General features: G+C 53.5%; 1 protein-coding gene across 1 annotated transcript in view; it reads left to right on the plus strand.

The window, feature by feature from the left end:
• Window positions 1-2,754: 2,754 nt before the first annotated feature.
• Window positions 2,755-25,081, plus strand: part of SRGAP2 (SLIT-ROBO Rho GTPase activating protein 2) — a 400,495-nt gene continuing 378,168 nt past the window's right edge. Inside the window, exons 1-2 of the mRNA XM_069633174.1 lie at window positions 2,755-2,904; window positions 10,046-10,369. Coding sequence (XP_069489275.1) covers window positions 10,303-10,369 — 67 coding nt within the window. The 5' untranslated portion in view covers window positions 2,755-2,904; window positions 10,046-10,302. The remainder of the gene's footprint in view (window positions 2,905-10,045; window positions 10,370-25,081) is intronic.

Genomic DNA, 25,081 nt, shown 5'->3' on the forward strand with positions numbered 1-25,081 from the left:
GACATCCTGCTCACTGCGTTCATTAGGTCACCAGGTTTAACTGCAGCGCAGCAGCTAACTGTACATGCACACTGGTCAAGCAGTGCTAATGGATCTCTGACACCCACTACCTGGTGCTCATAATCCGGTCACCCCTCCTGTCTGCGTGAGGAGCACAGGGTCCCTTCTCACCTGGCTCCTACTCACCTGCATATCGCCTACACTCATCTCTCATGCACAGTCGATGTACTTTCTTATTTCATCATCAACTACACAATTCCTTACAGAAGCTGTGGTCAACAGTTTACCCTGCCAGTGCACTCACACATCCTTCTCACGCCTACCAGTGTTCCTCACCGCTCATCCCTCACTTGCATGTGCTCTCCTCCTCTTCATTGTCAATATCACTCTTTGCTAACTCTGCTCATCCACACCTTCGCCTACCACATGTCAATGTTTTTCCCCCCTCGCCACACTTCTCACATAATCCCTGCTTGCCCCTCACTCCTTCCACAACCCACTGTCACAACCTCATGTATGTGATAGTCACTCAACTCACCCCACATAACTATTCATGTCGCTCCTTCTGATACCGGTCAGCGTCACTCTTGTTGCTGCCATATTCCCCGAACACCTGTCAGTCTCCCTCTCCACCTCACATTTATCATTATCACACAACATTACACTAGTCAAATACATCCTACCAGGGCTCAAGTCCTACAAAAAAGTGGGGGGATTCTGGGGAGCATTGGGAAGTGACGTCACAGGACATCAACGTGAAATATGCAAATTTCATTCAAGATTGTCTTTCATGATTGGAAAAAAGCACACCCGACAAAAAAGAATGTGCCAACAGATTTTCCTATTACCAGGCTGCTAAAGCATAAAATGCACAGAACTTTTAAATCTGAGACCCTGTAACAAAACATGTCTGTATAGAAAGATGTCAATATGAGACATTTTCCAGCTTTACTTCCCCATTGCCATGGTCCTGCAGTTAAGACTTGTTTCAGAGGCGCGAGGTCAGGGTTGGATTCTTGTCCAAGCTTCAAAACCTGGCCGCAGCTTGTTGCTCTTTCTTTATTTTATTAATTTGCTAAACACACAGAGGGAACAGCGTCCGCCTGCTTGGTCCCTCGACTTAAGCCCTGCATGCTACCTCACTCCAGACATTGCTCCTTCAACCTCTGACCCGACCAATCGGGGTCTCTTCCACCCACACTCCTAGTGCCACACTCAGCTGTCTTCCTCCCACAATGCTCTTTGCAACCGTTACGGTAGTTACGTTACCCCATCTTCCGCAAACACTTATGAGTGTCACTCCAGCTCTTGCCAACACTCCTCACATCAGTCATTGTCTCTCCCACACACTTCAGCATCCCTCCCCATACTCCTCACACTTGTCAGTGTCCCTTTAACACACTCATCTTCACAGCTATAAGTACCTCTCACCCACTCCGGTACACCCCGTTTCGGCGCCGCCGGTTCAGCACGGACCGATTCAGCACAGCCAGTTCGGCGCGGCTAGTTTGGCAACATGCGCAAAGTGCCCCCTTGATAGCTGCTCTCCATGAGGTCTCCATTTCGGAGCAGGACATTTTTGTGTGGCCAGAACCGGCTGCCACGCCGAATCGGCTCCTGCGCCGAACCGGCCGTGCCAAATCGGCCTGCGCCGAATTGGCCGCGCCAAAATGTCCTGCTCCGCACACACTCATCCTTAACCATCCCTTTCCCTCCTAGACACTCATCCTCACAGCTGTCAGTGTTCCTGCCTCCCTCCTACTCCCAACACACCTACTTGTCCCTCCCTCCCTACCCCACATTCTTCCTCACACCTGTCAATGTCTCTCCCACACAGTCATTAACATACCAACAAACCTGCCTCCCCTAAATTCCTCCACACCTGTCAGAATCACTCTCCTCTCCCCTTTTCTCTTCTTCTGAGTTTGAATCTCAAGCTCTGCCTTCTCATTGGTCGCCTGGGAGCCCCGCCTCGACTCATAATCGGTCCCCTCCCCTTTCCTCCTGTGATAGCACCTCTTCACCTAACATCAAAAGGGCAATGGCCAAAAAAAGAGGATTAGTTCTGGCCAGTTCAACCTAGCGGCCATTTTGGAAAGGAGAATCAAGTATTGATTTGTAACTGGGCTTGGGAGACGGGTACACTATTTGTGGGGAGATTATGTGCAAATGATCCCCACCCCCAAACCCGAGTACCATTGTTTGCTAAACGTAGCTGTGCCTGGAACGGGATATGTTCAGGTCAAAGGCTGTTACGGTTGACATGTCTATAAATCATGTGATTTCAAGAGAAATGTTTATGTGTTTTTCCTTAAAGGTATAGGCATATATATGTTTCTGTTAATCAGCAAAATGCCATTAAATACTTGAACCTATTTGAAATGAATCGCTTGGTCGGTCTTCTTTGAGATATCGTGGTGGCACCATTGCAACATGGCCGCTCCGCCCCTGGTGTTTTAGTCCTTTTTTAATTTCAACTATGGCTCTCGTCTTGGCACTGAAGCTTTCTGTTATGCGTCGTGCACGCCTTGTCACGTCCCATCACTCTGATTGGCCTTAAGCAACTGCCAATCCCATCACCCTGCTCCCGGCTATCGGATCACGCCCCCTTACGCATGCTTATGGACGTCCCGGCTCCTCCTATTGGCGTTTCCGTGTGGTGAAGAAGCCGCCCCCCTTGGTGTGAGTGGCCACAGCGTGTGTCACTCGGGCTCAGTGGCTCTTTGCACTGGTCGGAAAACCGGGGAAGGGCGGGGACAGCGGTCCCCCCTGATTTTGGAGTAGGAAAAAAATTAGAAGTTAGGATATCTGCTTTTTTTTTCTGGGCGAAACCCAAGTGTGAGAATGAGGTGAGCAGAGAAGCGAGGCCTGGAGGAACCGAGCCGGCAACAGGAGGAGGACGAGGTACTGGCCCTGCATGCGGCGTGTACTGGGTAACAAGGGAAGGGGGCTGCGTGCAGGACACAGACAATGGCAGGGCTCAGCGTGCGTGGGGAGGCTGGGTAACTGTGGGGAGGGAGAGATGGGTGGAGGGAGAGCTGGCTGTGTGCAACACAGAGCACAGGGTGGTGTGGAGGTGGGGTGTGCATCATGCATGGTGAGCCGGGGTAACTGTGGGGAGGGAGGGAGAGCTGGCTGTGTGCAACACAGAGGACAGGGTGGTGTGGAGGTGGGGTGTGCATCATGCATGGTGAGCCGGGGTAACTGTGGGGAGGGAGGGAGGGAGAGCTGGCTGTGTGCAACACAGAGGACAGGGTGGTGTGGAGGTGGGGTGTGCATCATGCATGGTGAGCCGGGGTAACTGTGGGGAGGGATGGAGGGAGAGCTGGCTGTGTGCAACACAGAGCACAGGGTGGTGTGGAGGTGGGGTGTGCATCATGCATGGTGAGCCGGGGTAACTGTGGGGATGGAGGGAGAGCTGGCTGTGTGCAACACAGAGGACAGGGTGGTGTGGAGGTGGGGTGTGCATCATGCATGGTGAGCCGGGGTAACTGTGGGGAGGGAGGGAGGGAGAGCTGGCTGTGTGCAACACAGAGGGCAGGGTAGTGTGGAGGTGGGGTGTGTGCATCATGCATGGTGAGCCGTGGTAACTGTGGGGAGGGAGGGAGAGCTGGCTGTGTGCAACACAGAGGACAGGGTGGTGTGGAGATGGGGTGTGCATCATGCATGGTGAGCCGGGGTAACTGTGGGGAGGGAGGGAGGGAGAGCTGGCTGTGTGCAACACAGAGGGCAGGGTAGTGTGGAGGTGGGGTGTGTGCATCATGCATGGTGAGCCGGGGTAACTGGAGGCAGGGAGGGAGAGCTGGCTGTGTGGAACAGGGTAGTGTGTGGAGGTGGGGTGTGTGCATCATGCATGGCGAGACAGGGTAACTGGGGAGGGAGGGAGAGTGGGAGGGAGAGCTGGCTGTGTGCAACACAAAGGACAGGGTAGCGTGTGGAGATGGGGTGTGTGCATCATGCATGGCGAGACAGGGTAACTGGGGAGGTTGGGAGAGAGCTGGCTGTGTGCAACACAGAGGACAGGGTAGCGTGTAGAGGGAGGGCTTTGTGAAGCATACATAGTGAGACAGGGCAACTATGGAGAGGAGAGGGCTGTGTGCAACACACTTAGGGCAGGGTAGCATGTGCAGGGACGGCTCTGCGCAGCATGCATGGTGAGACTCGGTATCCGTGGAGGGCTGTGTGCCATGCACTGAGATGGACAGTCTAGCGTGCGGAGGGACGGCTGTGTGCAGCGTGCATGGTGAGACTGGGTAACTGGGGAGGGGAGCGATGTGCAACACTGAGGACAGGGTAGCGTGTGGAGGGACAGCTGTGTGGTGAGACATCCTAACTATGGGGAAGGTTGAGTGCAGCATGCATGGTGAGGCAGGGTACTATGGGGAGGGCTGTGTGCAGCATGCATGGTGAGACAGGGTAACTATGGGGAGGGCCATGTGCAAAACACGGAGGACAGGGTACCGTGTGGATGGTATGGTGGTGTGCAGCATTCACAAGGTGACCGGGTAACTATGGGAGAGACTGCAGTATGCTGCAGAGATGGACAGGGTAGCATGATATGATATGTCGTTTATGACGCGCCTGTACACAAGGGGGGGGCAGAGGGAGGACAAAACAATGATCTTACTAGGCCCTGTGTGATCCAGATCGTGCAAGTGCGGGGAGGGGATAGGGAGAAGTGCCACAGGGGTGGGTGGGGGGGGTGGAGAAGTGCAGATAATCAAAAAGTGCAGGTAAGGAAATTGCAGTCAACGGATGGCTCTTAAGTGCAGAGAGAGGGGACTGGAGGGTTACAGATGCAGACCACAAGTGATGTGGGAGCCAGGCGGCAGTGCAAGGTGGTGCAGCTGGACAAGCGAGGACCTGAGCTCAAGTTCAGAGGGTGGCCAGGTCCACAGTACATGAACCAAGAAGGTCATCAGCAGGGGAAGTGAAAGCAGGGGGGAAGAGGAAGGTCTTGAGTTGCTTCCGGAACCGTGGGTGGTTCTGCTCAAGTTTGAGAGGCAGGGAGGCTGTTCCAGAGGGAGGCCCCATTCGAAAAAAGAGATCTGCCCCCAGCTCTCTACTTAGAAAACCGACTGACCCTCAAGGTTGTAGGTGGATGAGCGGAGGGCTCTAGAAGGGAGATGTTTAGGAAGAGAACATTGGAGGTAGTGCTTTCCCGGGCCCCAGAAGGCCATTGTGGACGATGCAGAGGGTCTTGAACTTGATCTTTGCTGCCACTGGGAGCCAATGAAGAGATTTCAGTGGTAAAGCATGTGGAGGGTAGGGCGATGTGCAGCATTTACAAGGAGACCGGGAAACGAAGGGACAGAATGTAGTATGCTGCAGAGATGGACAGGGTAGCATGTGGAGAGTAGGGCAATGTGCAGCATTCACGAGGAGGCCGGGTAGTTATGGGAGTGAATGTATTATGCGGCAGAGGTGGACAGGGTAGCATGTGGAGGGTAGGGCAATGTGCAGCATTCACGAGGAGGCCGGGTAACTATGGGAGAGAATGTAGTATGCGGCAGAGGTGGACAGGGTAGCATGTGGAGGGTAGGGCAATGTGCAGCATTCACGAGGAGGCTGGGTAGTTATGGGAGAGAATGTAGTATACGGCAGAGATGGACAGGGTAGCATGTGGAGGGTAGGGCAATGTGCAGCATTCACAAGGAGGCCGGGTAGTTATGGGAGAGAACGTAGTATGCTGCAGAGATGGACAGGGTAGCATGTGGAGGGTAGGGCAATGTGCAGCATTCACGAGGAGGCCGGGTAACTATGGGAGAGAACGTAGTATGCGGCAGAGATGGACAGGGTAGCATGTGGAGGGTAGGGCGATGTGCAGCATTCACGAAGAGGCCGGGTAACTATGGGAGAGAATGTAGTATGCCGCGTAGATGGCCAGGATAGCATATGGATGGTAGGGCGATGTGCAGCATTTACGAGGAGACCGGGTAACTAAGGGACAGAATGTAGTATACTGCAGAGATGGACAGGGTAGCATGTGGAGGGCAGGGCGATGTGCAGCATTCACGAGGAGGCCGGGTAATAATAATAATAATAATAATAATTAGGCTTTTATATAGCGCTACAAACCCTCAGGTATCCGAGCGCTGCTTATTATTACCCACGGTGTGTGGTGCTCAGGGTAGTTATGGGAGAGAATGTAGTATGCTGCAGAGATGGACAGGGTAGCATGTGGAGGGCAGGGCAATGTGCAGCATTCACGAGGAGGCCGGGTAGTTGTGGGAGAGAATGTAGTATGCTGCAGAGATGGACAGGGTAGGATGTGGAGGGTAGGGCAATGTGCAGCATTCACGAGGAGGCCGGGTAACTATGAGAGAGAATGTAGTATGCTGCAGAGATGGACAGGGTAGCATGTGGAGGGCAGGGCAATGTGCAGCATTCACGAGGAGTCCGGGTAGTTATGGGAGAGAATGTAGTATGTGGCAGAGGTGGACAGGGTAGCATGTGGAGGGTAGGGCAATGTGCAGCATTCACGAGGAGGCCAGGTAGTTATGGGAGAGGATGTAGTATGCTGCAGAGATGGACAGGGTAGCATGTGGAGGGTTACAGAGCAGGGTAGCTGTGGGAATGCTACACACAAGAGCGCGAACTGTGGGAAGGGTTGTATGCAACACACAGACCGGGATAACTGGGAAGGCCTGAAAAAAAAAAAGGCGACTGGAAAACATGAAGAGAGAACATATATAACAGGCTGCCTAATGTGGGCACTGTGGGACACTGCAACCTACGTGAGAAACCAGCTCATTCTGGCCAGGACTCTGCGAGAAACGAGAACATGGAGTACACTGGTGCCGATGTGTGCAGTGTACAGACGGGAGGATGGATGTCTGTTAACATGCATGGAGAAAGGCTGGAACTATGAGAAGAGGCCTGGGGCAACATTTCAAGTCGCAAGCTACTAGGGAGGGCCTTTGTGTGGCACACAGGTGGAGACACATACAAGGGGCTGTTTGCAACACAAACCTATATAGGGGCAACAAGGACACCGTAGGCGCATGGGGCCCGGGCAAAGGCTGTATGCCTTTATTACATGGTATCTTGCATTTGTGTAGCTCCTCCTGTTCTAGGCTGTGTGCAGTCTGTTGGATGCATCATGGAACCCAGACGTGGCTACAGTTCACTAAAAAGGAGCTGTGTTTACATTAATCAAGTCGCTATATGGACCTTGCACGTGCGTCACTGTGTACCTTGAGTGTGTGCATAACATGCAAGCTGGCACTGCATAAAAATACACCCGACACCTTTCGAGTAGAGTGCTCTCTGTATCTGTGTAACCCCACCCAGCACACGGTGCCGTTATGGTGTGCAACCTTTGCCTTGCCAGATGTTTTGGGCGATCGCTCATATTTGCCCTAGTCAGTATAAGCCACGGTGGAGGATCATGGGAGTTGCAGTCCTAAACATATGGAGAGCCACAGGTTGCAGGACCCTGTCGTTTATTGCATGCAGACACATGCCGCATAGAGCACACACATCCCACATAGAGCACACACGTGACCAGTGTGAACATCAAAGAATGCCCGTGCCCGAAGCCTATAGACTAGAGGGACAGTGTGGCAAGATGTGGGGGCTAGGGGGGCGAAGATTGTCCATCTGGGGCGAATGCCTTTAGAGGGGCAATGTGGTGGCTGCATGGGGGGCCCAGCAACCATGAAGGGGGGGGGGCGGCAGCATATACACGTTTGAGTGACACATCGGTACAGACTTGTTTCCGCTACTGTGGTGTGGCGGGGGCTGTCCCATCCTGGAGCTGTATGAGGGGACGGGCTCCGCCATGTCTTGGAATGCATTTTTTGGGGGAACTAAGGGCGTCGCAAGGCGCATTGTTAGGGAGGCCGAGTAGGAACGGGGCATTTGGGTGGTACGAGGGGTAAGAAGAATGATGGGGGGTGAGAGAGAGGGGCTGGCTCTTCAGTTGTCCCTTTTTAAAGTTAAACTCGTGCCTGCTGCCTCCTTTCTAGACAAAGGCAGCGGCCTCCACCCCCTAACTAAAGGGAGGGGGGGGGGGTTCACTGGATCCGGGCAGCACCGCGCCCTGCTGCCCTGTGCAGGGACCGCCTTTGATGGGTCCCGTCCAGCCCGCCAGCCCCACAATCTGCCATTGTTGGCGGAAAGCCCCTCCGAACTCCTCCTGTCCCCTTAAATCTCCATTTCCTGCCTCGGACCGCTCTGCCTTTGATGTCTGGGAGTCCCAGTGACTCGGAGGGAGTGTGCGTTTACAGCCCCCCCTCACTCCCCTGCAGTGCCTTAAGTGGCACTACAAATCGAGCCGGGGCCCATCGAGGGGGCGTGGCCTAACATCGGGGTCTTGATGGGCCGTTAGGCCACGCCCCTTTGACGAGTCCCGGCTCAATGGGCTACTGGCACCCCTGCCAGGCAGCCTTTTGTAGAGATTAGCACCCTCTCCCCTATGGGGGAGAGGGTGCTGATCTCGGCATTTATTTTGTATATGCTTGCCTGGCAGGGGACAGCGCCTCGCCTATTCAGCCTTAATGGTGTTGCTGCCCCTCGCCAGCTGGGGAGGGGCAGCGTCACCATTAAGGCTGACAGGGTGAGGCCACTGGAAGCAGAGGCCTTTTTCCTAAAGACTGAAACTCCCGCGAATCCGCGGGAGCTTCAGTATTTAGAAAGCAAGGCCTCTGCTTCCAGCGGCCTCACGTTTCTCCATAATGGTGGCGCCGGCCCACGTGCATCCCTTGATTAAAGGGATGCCTCGCAGGTGCGGCGCCACCATTATGGCTGAAAGGCATTTTTTTCTGAAGCCTGGAGCTCTCGCACACGAGCGAGAGCTTCAGGCTGTAGAAAAAAATGCCTTTTCGTGTAGTGGCCGGGGCTGCCCGGGGAGATTAGTGGGCCCCGGCAGGGCCCCGCCTCAAAACGAAATTTCGGAGCCTGCCGGGGCCCAGCCCCGGCAGGCCCCGGCCCACTTAAAGCCCTGCTCCCCTGCCAAGGAAAAGCGTGCAAGAAAAACAGAATAAAAGCGCGGCCAAAGTTGTGAGCTGGCCCCCTGCCCGCGCTGGGAGCTGCGCGGGGCAGCCTGCCTGGGCCTCGCACCAGTCTTCATCTCTTTGGGGGATGGGGGGCGGGGGGGGATGCCCCGGGTTTGGACAGTGCTGACTTTTCTGGAGTGAGCGCAGGGCATGTGCCGGGTTCCTGCGTGTATTTCTAGGCCCAGCACTTTTAGTAAAGGGGGCGTTTCTTGGGCTTTGTGTGGATTAATGGGAGAGTTGCCCGCACTATGGCCATGCTCTCTGCACCCTGCATGCACGTGTGGCTGCAGGAATGTTCTGGAATGGACCTCGTACCCCCATTTGTAATATGCACACGCGCGCAAATATGTGCGCATAATTAGAATGCATATGCATTTAGGCGTACTATATATGTGTGTGTGTATAACTATATATCTATCCTAGTCCATGCATGTGTGGTTATTGAGGGGTGTGCTTACATATGTTCCTATAAGGGTGGACCGTTCTGGCTGCCTGTGTTTCTTCGCACGTGCCTGTAACCTCGCTCCTGTCGGTGCTTTTTTTCCTGTTTTCTGCAGGCCGCCTGTCCCGCGTGCCTGCTCCCTGCCAGTGTGCCTACCGGGCTTGTTTCCCTGATTTCTGCCTGTTGGCTGTGTGGCTGCTGCTTGGTGCCCGTCCACATGCTGAATGTGTTCCCTTGCTCTCTTCCCTCTGCCTGTGCTGTCAGCCTCTGTCCCTGTGCATGCTGGCTCTCCTGTGTGCATGATACCACGGTTCTCTGCAAGTGCTGTGTGCGCCTGCTCTCCAGGCTGCCTGTGCTGTGCCTGTATGGCCGTCCTGTGCGTGCTGCCTGTGCGCCTGCTCTCCATTCTGCCTGTGTGCTGTGTACTTGCATCCCAGTCATTTGCATGCTGCCTGTTGTGTGCCTACCCGCCCGTTGCCTGCGCCGTGCCTCTGCCCCCGTTGCCTGCATGCTCCCTACGCTGCGCGCTCGCCGCGCCTCCTAGACGGCCACAGACACTCCTCCTCTGGGCGCTTTAAGTGAAATGCACTTTTCTTTGTTTCAGGCGCCGCGGTGCTGAGCCATCTTGCTCGCCTCTCCCAGCAGAGCCCCCGGCCCCTCCCCGAGGACCAGGCATGCTGCGGTGGTGCGGGTGGACCCGCCAGTGATCCGGGGGCGACGCCCGGACTCTGACCGCTGTCCGCGAACCTGCGCCCGTTCCCGCGTGGGGGGAGTGCAGGATCGTCGCGGCTCTTCTCACCGGAGGTCGGAGCATACCGTCACTGGGGGCAAAAGGATTGCATTTCTCCCACGGCTGAAAACATGACGTCTCCGGCCAGGTTCAAGAAGGAGAAGGAGATCCTGGCCGAGTACGACACCCAGGTGAAAGGTAGGCGGCAAACCCTGCTCTCATTCTGGGGGTCGGTGCTGGCCCCGGCGTGCACACGATTCCCGAACTGCATGTTGTGTGGGGTCTTCAGTGTGCGCCTGGCTGCTTTCTAAAATGTGTTGCGCTGTTTGCTCTGGGGTGCTTTTTTGCTAATTTAATATTTGTGTATAGGGCCGAGCCCCGGCATGCCAGCTGCAGGAGAACACCTATTGTGTGTAGCTGTTTCTGGGGCGTCTGTGAGCGTGCCCTTGTGGGGAGCTGGCTTGCTGGGCGCAGCTTGACAGGTGCCTCCCTGCAGAGAGCAGGACGGGGCACGCTGTCTGTATCTAGGCCAGGCGCAGCGCATGCATATTGATGGAGCAGGCAGGCCGTGTGCCTAATGCCCCCCCACCCCCTCACAGGGATTATGGTTCATGTCCGCGGAAGCTGCTTTCGTTTTTCTGCATTACTCATGTAGCGCTTTCTAGTCGCCAAAGGGTTTCAAAGCGCCATCACGGTTCTCAGTCCATTGTATGTCCTAGTTGGCAGCTACTACCAGTGGGATTTACATTTATAAATGTGACTGTACCATGTTTCTTTGCGGACCCCCGCCTTTCGTTGGGCAACGCGCCCCACTGCTTTTACGCCAGTCCCCAGTGTTGTCCTGGCCCCCACTCTGTCCATGCCCATGTTTTCCTGATGTAGACGTGTTGGAACATAGTTAAGAATGGCTTATTTTATTGTGCAGGATGCAGGTGTTTGGGGCGGGGGTGTGTGGGGGGGGGGGGGGGTTCACACAGGCCTGGTGCGTTATTGGGCATTTGGCATTTTTGGCAATTGCCTTTAACTCGCCACATACCCTGTGTACCCAGCAGGCGTGGCCATCGGGCTCTCTGGGTGCCCCGTGCCACAGCGGCTGGGCTCGGCTGATTGCAAGTGTGTGCCCTCTGTCTGGCAGCAGACGGCGTTAATCCCCTGGTGCACTGGCAATCTAGCACAGATATAAAAATAGGCCCTTTCAGCCCCTGCCAATGTCTGCCAAGAGCATGCTTCTGGATTCTGCCTTTATTTGCTTTCAATGTATAATGTGCAGTTGCCTCTTGTGGTGTCACGGCTGCTGCGGCATCGCAGGCTTTGGAATAGTTTAGCTTGTTCTAGTGCTTGTGTGCGTGGCTGTCTCTAGGCGCTACGCCAAGGAAGTTGACGCTGTATTATTGTCTGTCTGCATCAAATTCATCACGCTATTCTCTCTCTTGTCGCCTGCCCGTGTGGCCCGGCTCCTTACATCGCCTCTGTGCCCAGGGCCCCTGCCCGTATGACCAGGCCCCTCACACCGCCTCTGTGCCCAGGGTCCCTGCCCGTGTGGCCAGGCTCCTCACATCGCCTCTGTGCCCAGGCTCCCAGGGGCCCTGCCCGTGTGGCCAGGCTCCTCACACCGCCTCTGTGCCCAGGGGCCCTGCCCGTGTGGCCAGGCTCCTCACAGTGCCCCTGTGTCCAGGGCCCCCCACACTGCGTTTTCAGCTCCTCACCCTCTGCTTTGGCAGACAGTTTGTCCCGTCAGTCCTCACATTGTATCGATGTGCACCGCAGCCCAAAACAAAAATACAAACACAGCCCCTTCCTACGTGCTCCAGACTCATCACACTCGCTCCTTGAACCCCAAATCTGGTCATTCTCGCCCTAATACCACGACCCTCAAGATACAGTCTTTTAGCAGGTGCTTGGCACAGGCTGCTGCCAGTGGACTCTCGGGGTGTCCTCACTCAGACTGCACAGTGCATGACGTGGTCTTTGGGAAACATGGGGGTGTGGCTTGGAGCAATGAGATGATGCCGCCCCCTTCTGATTGGTCAGAGGTGCTGCAAGAGGTCATAGCCACGTAATGGTGCCTAAAGAACAAGCAGTACGCAAGTGTGATATTTGTGTGTGTGCTGAACCCCAAAATCTGCAGCCGATTAGCAAATTATGCGGGTTGGGCCTTCATTTACCCCCCTACTTGATAATCTGCTGGTTAGGCGGCTCCGGCTCCTCAGATGTTCCGGACTACTTTTACCATCCGCCCTAGCCGCTATAGTCAATGGCGAGGGATCATGGGAGTCGTAGTCCAAAACGTCTGGCGAGCCACAGTACACCGGCCTGTGGTCTTTCCCGGTGAAGTTGATGATACTTTGTGTGTTGTGATAATTATTTCAGATCATGCGTGTGCATGACTAGCATGTTGTAAAACTCAGTGCTGCAACAATGAATTGATCTGTGGGGTCAATCGGGGCGCAGCCTGGGCACCTTGGAGCACAGCCTCTTTTGCTCTCCGGTGCCCCAGTGCCAGCTGATGCCAAAGAAAGTGGCAGTGAGTTTGAAAGTCTGACCGTGTAGTCTCATACCCTGTGGGCAGGTTTGCAGCAGGTTTTGTGAGTCCCTTTTTAGTTGTGGCTTTAAGGGGGTGCTTTCGCACCCCCTGTAAAATGAAACGAATGCATTGCAGTGCAGCAAGGGAGAGATGGCGTATGAGGCGGGGCACACAGCTGGCAGGTGTTTGGTTATTTACCCACCCATTGATTGCCCGTGGGCATGCTGATGCCCATTCCCACCCTCTTTTGACCCCCCAATTCCCCTAAAACACCTCCTCCTGGGATCTCTTTGAGATCGCTTAGAGTCAAACTTTGCTCTAAAGTCCCTGCTTGCCAGTGTTTTTTCAAAGCAGTCTTCTGTGAACTAATGGTTTAATTGTTGGTTACTGGTGCAACACAATGTCTTACCCAGGTCTGCCTTTCGCCATTTGATTACTATGCAGCATGCTTGTATTTCACAGAAATTCTGTTAAAAACAAGCATTAGCAAAGCCAAACGGTTTGGCTTGTGTATTGGTATTAAATGGGCATTTACCAGCCACTGCTGCCATATACCCAGACACGTGCCCCATTTTCAAAATGCTACTATTCATGCCGGTTAGTACCATTACGGCAGTGCCTGGCAAATAACTTTCCCATGTCGACATAAAGGCAAAGACTGTTGGCATTGCCAGTGCTTGTTTTCAGTGTGTTTCTGTTCCAGCTACTGGTTGGATCCTCGCACAAACCATTGCTAGTTCATTTCGTCCTTTCTCCTCCCTGCTGCGCTCCGTGGTCGGGTCTCAATATTTGTAAATGCTATCTTGTCTATTTTAAGAATGTCTACAATAACCACGATTCTTTGTATGTTTTACTAATGTCCTGTTATGTAGCATTGGTCAAGCGTTTAACCAGTACTGGTATGGCTTTGAAGCGCTAAGCAAGGGTGCCTCTCCGATACAATATACATTTCCTTTTAATGAAATATGTGGGTCAAAGGAATGCGTGTGAGCAATTGGCCTGAAGCATCCATCGGTGTGCTGGAGGGGGTGGAGGTGGGGGTCGTCTGGGCGATGTCTGGAACGCCCGCGGCAGGTGTGCAAGGTCTGGGCGGCCTGCGGCAGGTGTGCAACGTCTGTTGCTGCTTGTGCAAAGTCTGTGGACATTTGAGGAATGTTTAGATTACCCTGTAAACGGACTGGCCGAGCTTTCGATGTTAGGCACGACTTTTCATTTTTCACACCTTGCTGCCTAAATATGACGGACCCAGGCTAAGTCTGTCCTCTGTAAAGTCTGCGCTGCGCCCTGGGGCTTTTTGTTATTTTAAGGAACTATAGCAAACACCTTTACTACTTAAGAACTTCCTCTCACACAGCCTAAGATTTAGACTACACATTATCTTGTAGAATGTTTCATGTAAATAGTTTAGTCTACTCACCCCACAACCAAATGGTGAATAAAATATTGGTACACCCAAGTATGCTCTGCAGTACAGTAGGAAAGGGCAAACGGGCCTGCAACTCCATCATGCGACTTGCAAAAGGCGTGCAATCGCCGGCGCAGGGCATGAGACCTTAAAGAATTGCAGCTGGAGATAGTCTGTGGAGCAGTCCTTGTATAACTAGATCTGGGCTTCTGAAACCAGTGTTGTGATTGCAATACAGCTCCCATCTGCCCTGGGGGATCATGGGAGTGGTGGGCCAAAACATCTGGAGAGCCTCATTTCCTAGGCCTAGACATTGCAGCCTTGTATTGGTTTATTGTGATGGGAGAGGTGAGAGAAATCAACTTCCGGGGGAGCCAGTGGTGAATATCGGTTTCTAAACCATCAATAGGTCCCACACCTCTAGTACACCAGAAGGGATCCAAACAGATTGCAAACACAAGTAAATTATAAACCTCCTTATCCAATGTTGGTAACGAGGACGGAACGGCAGGCTTACCAACGCACGTTTGTGGATTGTTGGTTTGTTGCAACACAGCAAAAATACAATTATTACTCAATGATAAGAGACTGTCCAGTAAAGGTTGTGTACAAATATCTACTATTTTATTACTACAACAGACAGTTCTAGCACACTACAAATTACAACCCACCATGTGAAGGAAAACGGAGGACAGACGGTTTCACAGAAGAAAAAGGGATGCACTCTGGATACTGACAGGAGGGTAGTTGGTAAAGAAATTAATCGCAACAGTTCAAGGATACATGGTTTCAACACAAAGGGTGCAATGGGTTGTTAAGTGTCACTACAGGCCTTCGGAGAAGGACCAGTGGGACAGAACCACAGTGTACCTTGTGCTCGACAGGGTCGAGTCGGGTTCATGGCATTTTGCAGCTTCTGCGACAGACTTCAAGATGGGGAGACAGCTGCGGGTATCAGGCGACAGGCAGTTTGGCGAGCAAAGCTGGGCGGATGGCTGCAGGCTGGCCTACATGGCAGCTCGAAGTCAGGAATCGTATCAGTGGTGGTCGGAAGTTATGAAGCACTGGTCGAGGCGCCTCAACCGTGCGTTAACGAAGGCAGCATAACAGTCAGCAGTGCAGTCAGGTTGCAGCTCGAGGGGCTTGACTGGCTTAAAAATGTCCTTTGAGGTAGACGGCAGTTGATGCTTGTCGATGCACTCCTCCTAGCTTCTTCACTGGGTTTGTGTCATCCTTTTAATCCCAAAGCTGAGGAGAGTTTTGCAGGCAGCTGCCTTGTCCTTGGTTTGGTTCAGACACACTCTGGCACTTTCCACCTAGGAAGCTTGCTGCAGAGCCTCGCAGGGCATGCTCCGTGCTGGCTGGGTACTGGTTCTGGAGCTACAGAGGGTCCTCTGGATTCAATATCTCCCGCTGTTCCCTGGGGGATGTTTAGGGGAGGGATCTTGCTTCCCTCTTGGAAATCCTGGCCTTCCTTCACTGGCGGAAGCTGTAAGGCAGACTGTACCTTCAGCTAGGGCCCAATGAGGAGTTGTTCTTGCTACTCCATGCAGTCTTCAGATGATCTTCCCAAAATAAGCGCTCGACCCTCTTTTTAAGCCAAATGGACCACAGGGGTTGGTGTAGGCTAAGCTTACCCTAATGAACCAATCCTAGGTCCCCACCAACAATCTCCTGTATGTGTGAGGTCATAAACAGAGTGCTTTGCAACAGAAAAGGTAAAGAGGCGAAAACATGTAATACAAAGTCCCACCAATCTTCCCGTCTGTTGTGGATCAAATGCTCTGGTTAAAGGAGCGCTCTGTGATTTCTGATTAAAGCAGCCGGAAGACAAGACTTTCTGGCTCCAACAAGCCACATACTCATACCTTCTGAATGGCGTTCCCCTGCTGGGATGATTACTGTAATACATCAGTCCCAGACATGACATTTTGCTGTCAATCGATACTAAGGGTGGGAGCTGGCTTCAGGTTGACACGGTGCATGTGAAAGGTTGTTGGAGTTTCCTGTCTCCTTTGTTAAACGCTGCAGCCAGGCCCCATGTGGGCCTTTTTGAAGTACACTATTTTAGTATGTTCTCTCTCCCAATCGCTGCCACCAGCTATACAGCTAAACCAAAGGACAGGTCGGATCTATGGAGCCTTTGTTAGTTAATTAGGCTGGACATGGCAGGGGGAAGATTTGGCCCTCCCGCTTCTGTGATGACAGGGTGTTCTCCTGGCTGTCGTATCCCAACTAAATGATTGCCGCGACTGCGCCTGTAGTCCACCCAGAGTACATAGGTTTATGTGTATGTCGTGTGGTGAGCATAGGAAAATGTGTGTGGATTAGCCCCACACATTTTCCAGAGGTTGATCTACCTACCATCATTCAATTTCATATAAAATTTCAAAAAACCCAGGTGAGTGCACACTCCCTGTGCGGATGGTAGAATTCCTCACAAGAGGATATTGTATGTTTGCATTAAATCTCCTTTACGGCAAGGGTCAAAATGTGCACTCGCCGCTAGCCATTGGCTAGTGATAATTGATTATTGGCGAGTAAGCAATGGTGTTCTGTGCTTATGTGGATTATTGAGGGGGCGAGTGGCATGTTTAGGCCTGGCTACTAGCTTGCAACCTGACGTTTTTACCCCTGTTTATGGTTCGACAGCCACTACTAAATCCAAAGCCCTAATGTGGGCAGCGAGGAGCTAGCTAGCACCTTGCGTCCCGTAGCTTCGGAATTAAATGCCACGTGTAACTTGTTGCCCAATGCGTCTGCCTTGTCGGCGTGCCCTGGTGCTCCTACATGGGCATCTTTCCAGGGCACTGTTAAAAGTGGATCCAGGTTGCTCTTGGGGGTCCAGATGACCGAGAGCAAGAACATGACCAGCAATGGGTCGTAGAGAGCCTGCTACCATCCCGGGAATCAAGTGCCCACCTGTCATCAGACCCAGTGTGTGGGGGTCGTGGGCAGGGGGGGGGCGGCGGCTCTTTTCTGGCTGGAACTCCAGGGTACAAAGGAACGTGGGTCAACGTTTCTTTGTTCCCTTTTCTTCACTTTTTGTTTGATTGGAGACCTGATTTGCTGTTGTCACTGGGAATGTAATATTGAATTCATATAATGGCCCTGCATGTAGCCTTCTAATTGGATGATGCGTAATTTGACCTTGTCATTTCAATGTTGACTTTATGGCAGTGTAACTCCTGTCCTTTGGGAGCCGGTATTCCTCGAGAGACAAGTTTTCGGACAGTCTGAAATATCTATGCGAGCTTTGATGAAGACCCGGGAGGAGGCAATTTGAAAGAGTGTGCCATTCTCCACGTATTTGGGTAGCGTGTGGCGGTTTGTCCACTTTACGCTCGTTGGCACCTGCTTTGGTGAATGGTAGCTATTGTAGTGGGATCTTGCCGAAGCAACAGATAATGTTTGGGAATAGATTGTGGTTAATTTAATGATGGATGGTGAATGTTTCAACCCATTAATTATCACTTCTGAGTTGAGGTATACGTAACCTTTTGGTATGTATTAAGTTTAAAATATAGGATACGAATAAAGTCGGGTTGGGGTGATCCTTTTTGCTTAAAATGTATTCCAGTAGGAGAGGTGAGCCTACAGATTTGATCGTGGGGCAAAGACACCTTGGTTGCACTGAACATCCTAGTTTGGTGCCGGGTGTTTAGTTATGGGTTATTGGTGCTGCAGAGGGCTGGGGCGATTAGCCAATGTTATGCGTATCCTGCAGTGTGCAAAGTAGTGCATCGCTTTAATGGGACACACCGCATGGAATGCTCTGGGGCACGTGCGCCTGGAAGCAAGGGGAGGCACGTGCGCCTGGAAGCAAGGGGAGGGCACCGTGTGCCCGTCAAGAACTGTTGGGTGTGATCTGTAGTCGGTCTCATCGCAGCTTCCCGATGCCTGACCAATCGTCAGTGGCTTCTCGATGCCTGGCCAATGATGTGGGCAAATGGCCAATGGCTTCTCGATACCTGGCCAATGGCTTCCCGATACCTGGCCAATGGCTTCCCAATATCTGGCCAATGATGTGGTCAATGGCTTCCCGATGCCTGGCCAATGATGTGGTCAGTGGCTTCCCGATGCCTGGCCAATGATGTGGGCACATGGTCAATGGCTTCCCGATGCCTGGCCAATGATGTGGGCACATTGTCAATGGCTGACCAATCCCTGAAGAAGATCGAACTAAAAGCGCTGATCCACCATCCAGGAGTAAATGAGCCCCGAGGAGGCATGAACATGTTTAGGGGTTCTGGTTTCCCCGCAGAGTGGAGGGGACCGGCGGTTCCGGCTAGACTGCTCCCATTGGTGGCAGGACCAGGACTGTGATTTGCAAATGGCTGGTCCCCATCTGAGGTGGTGTACACTGGCTTAAAATCGGTGGCGTGGGAGGTTGCTTGGGGGCAATGCCAGTGGTTAAGATTAATTCAAACCATAAACTTCTGACTTCAGCTTGTTTCATGTCCATAGTCGGCCCACCCTCCACTTGTGTACATGGAGCGGCAGACAGAAGGCGGTTTGCGATAGAACTGATTTTCGTTGGTTTTCGGGCATCAAACCCCACTTTCCATTTACAGATTTGGCAAACTTCATTTAAAAAAAATCTTTTTCTGCACATCTTTTTGAAATAAAGGTTCTCATCTTTAATTCTGGAACTCCATTGTCAATTAAACATATTTTTGCTTTGAAAAGTTGTAGTCTTAGAACGTGTCCTGGAGTTTTGGGGCAACGCTGGCATGAGGGATGTATCGTTTTAGAACCCGCAGACTTACTCTTAATAAAAGTAAAGCTCCTTTCAAAGGAAAACCTGTCCCCTTTGGCGATTGTTGTGATTTGGGCCACCTACACAGTCTTTTAAAGCTAATTTCTTGCTGGGCATTAGGCCTGCTTGTGGAATTTCGGGAAGAAAGCCTTTCCTCGTTCAAACGCCTACATTCCCAAATGCCACTTTTCACAGACCATTAAAGCTTCGGGTGTGTTTTGAAAGGCAGTGTTTGCACGGATCAAGGTTTATGCTGCTTCTATTGTTTGCTTTGTTCTGTTGTTGAACTTTCTGGCAATGGGACTCTCCAAGAGGAAAGGGGGAGCCCGGGTGCTAGGGCGGAAGTGCAGCCGGGGTGTCCCCGGGCCCACGTGACCAGTTACCTGAAAGACCTTCTCGGGATATATGTGTGTACGCTAGGCACGCAGGTGCCACCCAGTAAGCCTTCAATTGCATGATCCCGTGATCTTGGGATACTAGTGAAAGCGCAACGCGTGGGCGCCCCAAACTTAAGGTCACGCCTCCCCATCTGCATCCTTCACTCCTGTGGGGGGGGGGGCGGGAGGGAGGGGTGCAGATGCTCTTTAAATAGCAAGGACCCCGCCCCATGTCACCGGGGAGATTGAACATCCAGTTCTGGTTTTGCTTTGCATTCTGGGAGTTGTGCTTTCTACCCCCACTATAACTCTAGGGGAAGGGGCCCTTCCCTAAATGACATTGGTCGTGTATGCACGCTGCTTTTGAGTGCTGCAGTAACACTGCCACTAGGATAAAGGGGGTGAGTGGGCACTCTGTAGGGCAGGGGTCTGCAACCTTTGGATCTCCAGACGTTGTGGACTGCAACCTCAATTCCCCTAGACGGCATAATCAATAACGGTGGGGGTCATGGGAGGTGTAGTCCAGAACACTCCATACATGCCAACCGATGAGTGGACATGCCATGCAGAACTTCCAGTAGCGTTATAACCCATTCCCAAGGGGTGAGAAGGGGCTCCGTGAAGGACTTGCTGTAACGCCTCCACGGAGGGCAACGAATGAGGGGGACTCGCCATGCGATACTTCCAGTGTCAGAGGTTATACAGCCCCTGCGGCCCTCCCTGCAGGGCTCGCACCCCCAGGGAGGACTGGGGAGTTACCTGCACTAGCCATACCCCAGGACGCTCCCTGCAGGTCTCGCATCCCCAGGGAGGAATGGGGTGTTACCTGCACTAGCCATACTGTCCCAGGAGGCCGCAGGGGGCTCCCTGCAGGGCTCGAATCCCCAGGGAGGAATGGGGAGTTACCTGCACTAGCCATACGGACCAAGGAGGCCCCCTGCAGGGCTCGCATCCCCAGGGAGGAATGGGGAGTTACCTGCACTAGCCATACGGACCCAGGAGGCTCCCTGCAGGGCTCGCATCCCTAGGGAGGAATGGGGAGTTACCTGCACTAGCCATACCCCAGGACGCTCCCTGCAGGGCTCGCATCCCCAGGGAGGAATGGGGTGTTACCTGCACTAGCCATACGGACCCAGGAGGCCCCCTGCAGGGCTCGCATCCCCAGGGAGGAATGGGGAGTTACCTGCACTAGCCATACGGACCCAGGAGGCCACCTGCAGGGCCCGCACCCCCAGGGAGGAATGGGGAGTTACCTGCACTAGCCATACGGACCCAGGAGGCTCCCTGCAGGGCTCGCATTCCCAGGGAGGAATGGGGAGTTACCTGCACTAGCCATACGGACCCAGGAGGCTACCTGCAGGGCTCGCACCCCCAGGGAGGAATGGGGAGTTGCCTGCACTAGCCATACGGACCCAGGAGGCTCCCTGCAGGGCTAGCATCCCCAGGGAGGAATGGGGAGTTACCTGCACTAGCCATACGGACCCAGGTGGCTCCCTGCAGGGCTCACATCCCCAGGGAGGAATGGGGAGTTACCTGCACTAGCCATACCCCAGGACGCTCCCTGCAGGGCTCGCATCCCCAGGGAGGAATGGGGTGTTACCTGCACTAGCCATACGGACCCAGGAGGCCGCAGGGCTCGAATCCCCAGGGAGGAATGGGGAGTTACCTGCACTAGCCATACAGACCCAGGATCGCACCGCCAGGGAGGAATGGGGAGTTACCTGCACTAGCCATACCCCAGGAGGCCCCCTGCAGGGCTCGCATCCCCAGGGAGGAATGGGGAGTTACCTGCACAAACCATATGCACCCAGGAGGCTCCCTGCAGGGCTCGCATCGGAGGAATGGGGAGTTATCTGCCCTAGCCATACCCCAGGAGGCTCCCTGCAGGGCTTGCACCCCCAGGAAGGAATGGGGAGTTACCTGCACTAGCCATACGGACCCAGGAGGCCCCCTGCAGGGCTCGCATCCCCAGGGAGGAATGGGGAGTTACCTGCACTAGCCATACGGACCCAGGAGGCCGCAGAGGGCTCCCTGCAGGGCTTGCATGCCTAGGGAGGAATGGGGAGTTACCTGCACTAGCTATACGGACCCAGGAGGCTCCCTGCAGGGCTTGCATCCCTAGGGAGGAATGGGGAGTTACCTGCACTAGCCATACGGACCCAGGAGGCCTCTGGGCTCCCGCAGGCCTTGCATCACAAGGGTTTTACTGGAAGCTCCTACCACTCGCACACAGGCCCATGTGGTCACTGAAAAGGCTTACATGTAAAGGGATGAGGGGAGCTCTCTGAAAGGTTTTCTGCAATGCACACCATACAGGCCCACGAGTCACATGTGCTTCCTGTAGCGCTTGCTGTAACACAACGCTATACAGGCCCCAGAAATGAGTGTGAAATCCTAGCAAGGCTCATGGTAATAAAAGCCTTACAGGCCGAGGGGCTGAGAAGGGCATCCTTGCAGAGCTTCCTGTAATGCATACAATGCATGCTAGGGTAAGATGGCTGTGCAGTGCTTACTCTAACGCACACACTGAGCAGGCTAGGTGATTAGGACGGTGCATTGCGTCCTGTAGCACTACAGGCTAAGCGCTGAGGACTCTGCCTTGCATCCTGTAGCACAAGCACTACAGGCTAGGCGATGAGGACTCTGCGTTGCATCCTGTAGCACAAGCACTAAAGGCTAGGCGATGAGGACTCTGCGTTGCTTCCTGTAGCACAAGCAATACAGGCTAGGTGACTCTGCGTTGCTTCCTGTAGAACAAGCAATACAGGCTAGGCGATGAGGACTCTGCCATCCTTCCTGTAGCACAAGCAATACAGGCTAGCCGATGAGGACTCTGCCGTCCTTCTTGTAGCACAAGCAATACAGCTAGGGGATGAGGACTGTGCAGTTCTAATTCTAGCACCCTAAAGAGAACCATTCGGTGACAGGGGTCGCCCACCGGGGCGTACAGGAGTTAATCTCGTCATGGTGGTATGAGGGAGTTATTGGCGCAGCGCTATAATGACGTCATTAATAACCAACTTCCTCCCGTTCTTTTTTTTTTTTTAAAATGGATTTACTTTTTTTTAAATTCACATTTTTATTTGAGTATTTTTATTGGAGTTTATACAAAACAAAGAAGCCAGGAAAACCGAACACGTTATAAGATGCCAGATCCAACCCTCCCCCAAATCTCATACAGATGAACTTTTTTCCTCCTGCTTCTCTGCTCCTGGGGTGGCTGGGAGACCCCCTTTCCTGTAACGCACTGCCTTTTTCCTCTCCTTGTCCGTTGAGAACACAAATTGGAAGCTAAAGTTATCGAGGTAAAAAATATCGCTTGACTAAAAGCAAGCTTGCACCTTTTTAATTGTGGAGTGGCCATTGCTTAGGAGCGGGGCGTGCCGTGGCTTTCTCAGGCTTTTGGGAAAGGCCTGCCAGGGTTGTTGGTCAAATGTTCACCGATTGGCCTCCTCAGCTGGGTCTTTCTTGTGGGCAATAGGCACGTTGTTGGCCGTGGAGCCGGAAGCTCTGGTTCGAATCCCGGCTTCTCCGCCATGACGCTGTGTGATCCGTGATTCCACCAGCGGGGCTGAGTGACCACTTGCCTGCTAAGCACTGACCAAGCCAGCAAGCTGCCTCCAACAGCATGCTCCCTCCAACAGCATGCTCCACCCAGGCATGTGCAGGGAGCGCCACATCGAATGCTCGGGGAATGAAGAAGGGGGCCTCTCGTCTCTGCTTGGGGGGTTGGGGAGTTGGGGAGGCTGTCATGCTTGAAGACGGTTACGCCGTGCTTTAGGATATGTTAATGGCCACAGGGCTGCCTGCCGGTGGCCCTGGATGGCTCAAGAAAGGTGCAGTGGGCATGGCGAGTCGCACCTGGAAGGCCCTCTCCGTTCTCCCGGGTGTGGCTGTGTGGGGGGGCCTTCCCCAACCCCCTAAAGGTCGGCCTGCCCTCACTGGGGCGTTATTGAAGGGCGGTTATCTGGCACTCGGCAGCACAGCCTCGCCTAGGGACCGACCCTGGCTTTCTGGCGACCTCGGCCACTGGCAGCTGTTGTCATGGTGTTGACCTTGATTGACCCCTCGTCTTTGCATGGGGGGGGCGGAGTGGTTAACATGAAGGGTTTTCTTCATGCCCACCCATGAGGCAAGGGGAGCTTGGAGGTCGCTTGGGCAGTGCAAGCTTCCCTCGTGCATGCCGCGCCGAGCGGTCCTTGATGTTTACTGCGGGAGGGGCGGGGGTTGACTTTGCCACCCCAGAAGGTTTGGAAGTCTGCAAATGGCGGGAATGCTGCTATTTCAGAGGTATAGCTGTTTTGTACTCGGCCTTGTTTTAATAAACGATGCATGCACGACCTCCATTCTTCCTTTCGCACCCCCTCCCGGCGGGAACTCTGAGGCATTTATGCTGGACTGGTTCACCTCCTGCTCCCAACAGTGCTGCGAAACAGGAAGGGACCACCACCCCTGCCCCCACTCCCCACCCGCGCCCCAACACCCGCGTATCCGGCAGCGGACTGGCCCCAAGCTCCATACACGCCCCGCTTGGAGGCATTTGCTTTAACTTGGGCCAAATCAAAGGCTAGTTGGGCCTTTGAATCGGGTCAAGCTTAAGACTTATGTGCAACCAAGCCAAAACATTTACACGATATGTCGTAGTGCCTAGAGGCGCATCCGGCAACATTCACGCTACACAAGATCCGCTTGCCACATAACACTGCACTTTGAGCTGTAACGCTCCCACCCAAAGAGTGAGACTGCGCCCCTGCTTGAGATGCTCTCACCCACTGGCTGAGACCGTGTACTAGGGGTGCGATTGAATGAATGAATGAATGAATGAATGAGGCAGCGTTCACTACTGATCCGCACGGCATTTATCCACACTCCCTTGCGTAGGGTCACCAGGCAGCAATGTAGGCGAAACTGGGAACTGCATCCCTGTGAGCTCAGCCAGCCACAGTCCTCTGAGGCCCTACCAGTAGCAGGTAAGGGGAAGAGGTTCAGAGTGCTCACTTGCTCAGACTTTCCACCGAGGTGTGATTTTCTTGCCAGTTGAGTGAGACCCTTTCCATGGGAGTGAGGGACTTCTACCCCTTGAGACTGCTCACTGAGGCGCAATGTTATTGCCAGTTGAGTGAGACCCTTTCCATGGGAGTGAGGGACTTCCACCCATTGAGACTGCTCACTGAGGCATGATGTTCTTGCCAGTTGAGTGAGACCCTTTCCATGGGAGTGAGGGACTTCCACCCCTCGAGACTGCCCACTGAGGCGTGATGTTCTTGCCAGTTGAGTGAGGCACTTTGCATGGGAGTGAGGGACTCCTACCTATTGAGATTGCTCACTGAGGCGTGATGTTCTTGCCAGTTGAGTGAGGCACTTTGCATGGGAGTGAGGGACTCCTACCCATTGAGACTGCTCACTGAGGCGTGATGTTCTTGCCAGTTGAGTGAGACCCTTCGCATGGGAGTCGGGGACTCCTACCCATTGAGACTGCTCACTGAGGCGTGATGTTCTTGCCAGTTGAGTGAGGCACTTTGCATGGGAGTGAGGGACTCCTACCCATTGAGACTGCTCACTGAGGCGTGATGTTCTTGCCAGTTGAGTGAGACCCTTCGCATGGGAGTCGGGGACTCCTACCCATTGACGCTGCTCACCGAGTTATGAGGCACCCCAGGTTCGAAATTGAGGGCATCTGAAACTATTTAGCTTCTGCTTGTAGCCAAAAGTGCCTGGTTAGTTGGACACCAACCGATACAAGGAGCTACTTTTGGTTCCCCTGGCCAACTGAGGCTGGACAAACTCTCCTGTGTGAATTCAATCAACACTGTGCATTTCGGACCATCCATAATACATTTGTACA

This window comes from Ambystoma mexicanum, chromosome 13 (genome assembly GCF_040938575.1).
Source record: "Ambystoma mexicanum isolate Mex_15411 chromosome 13, UKY_AmexF1_1, whole genome shotgun sequence".
NCBI classification, from domain to species: Eukaryota; Metazoa; Chordata; class Amphibia; order Caudata; family Ambystomatidae; genus Ambystoma; species Ambystoma mexicanum.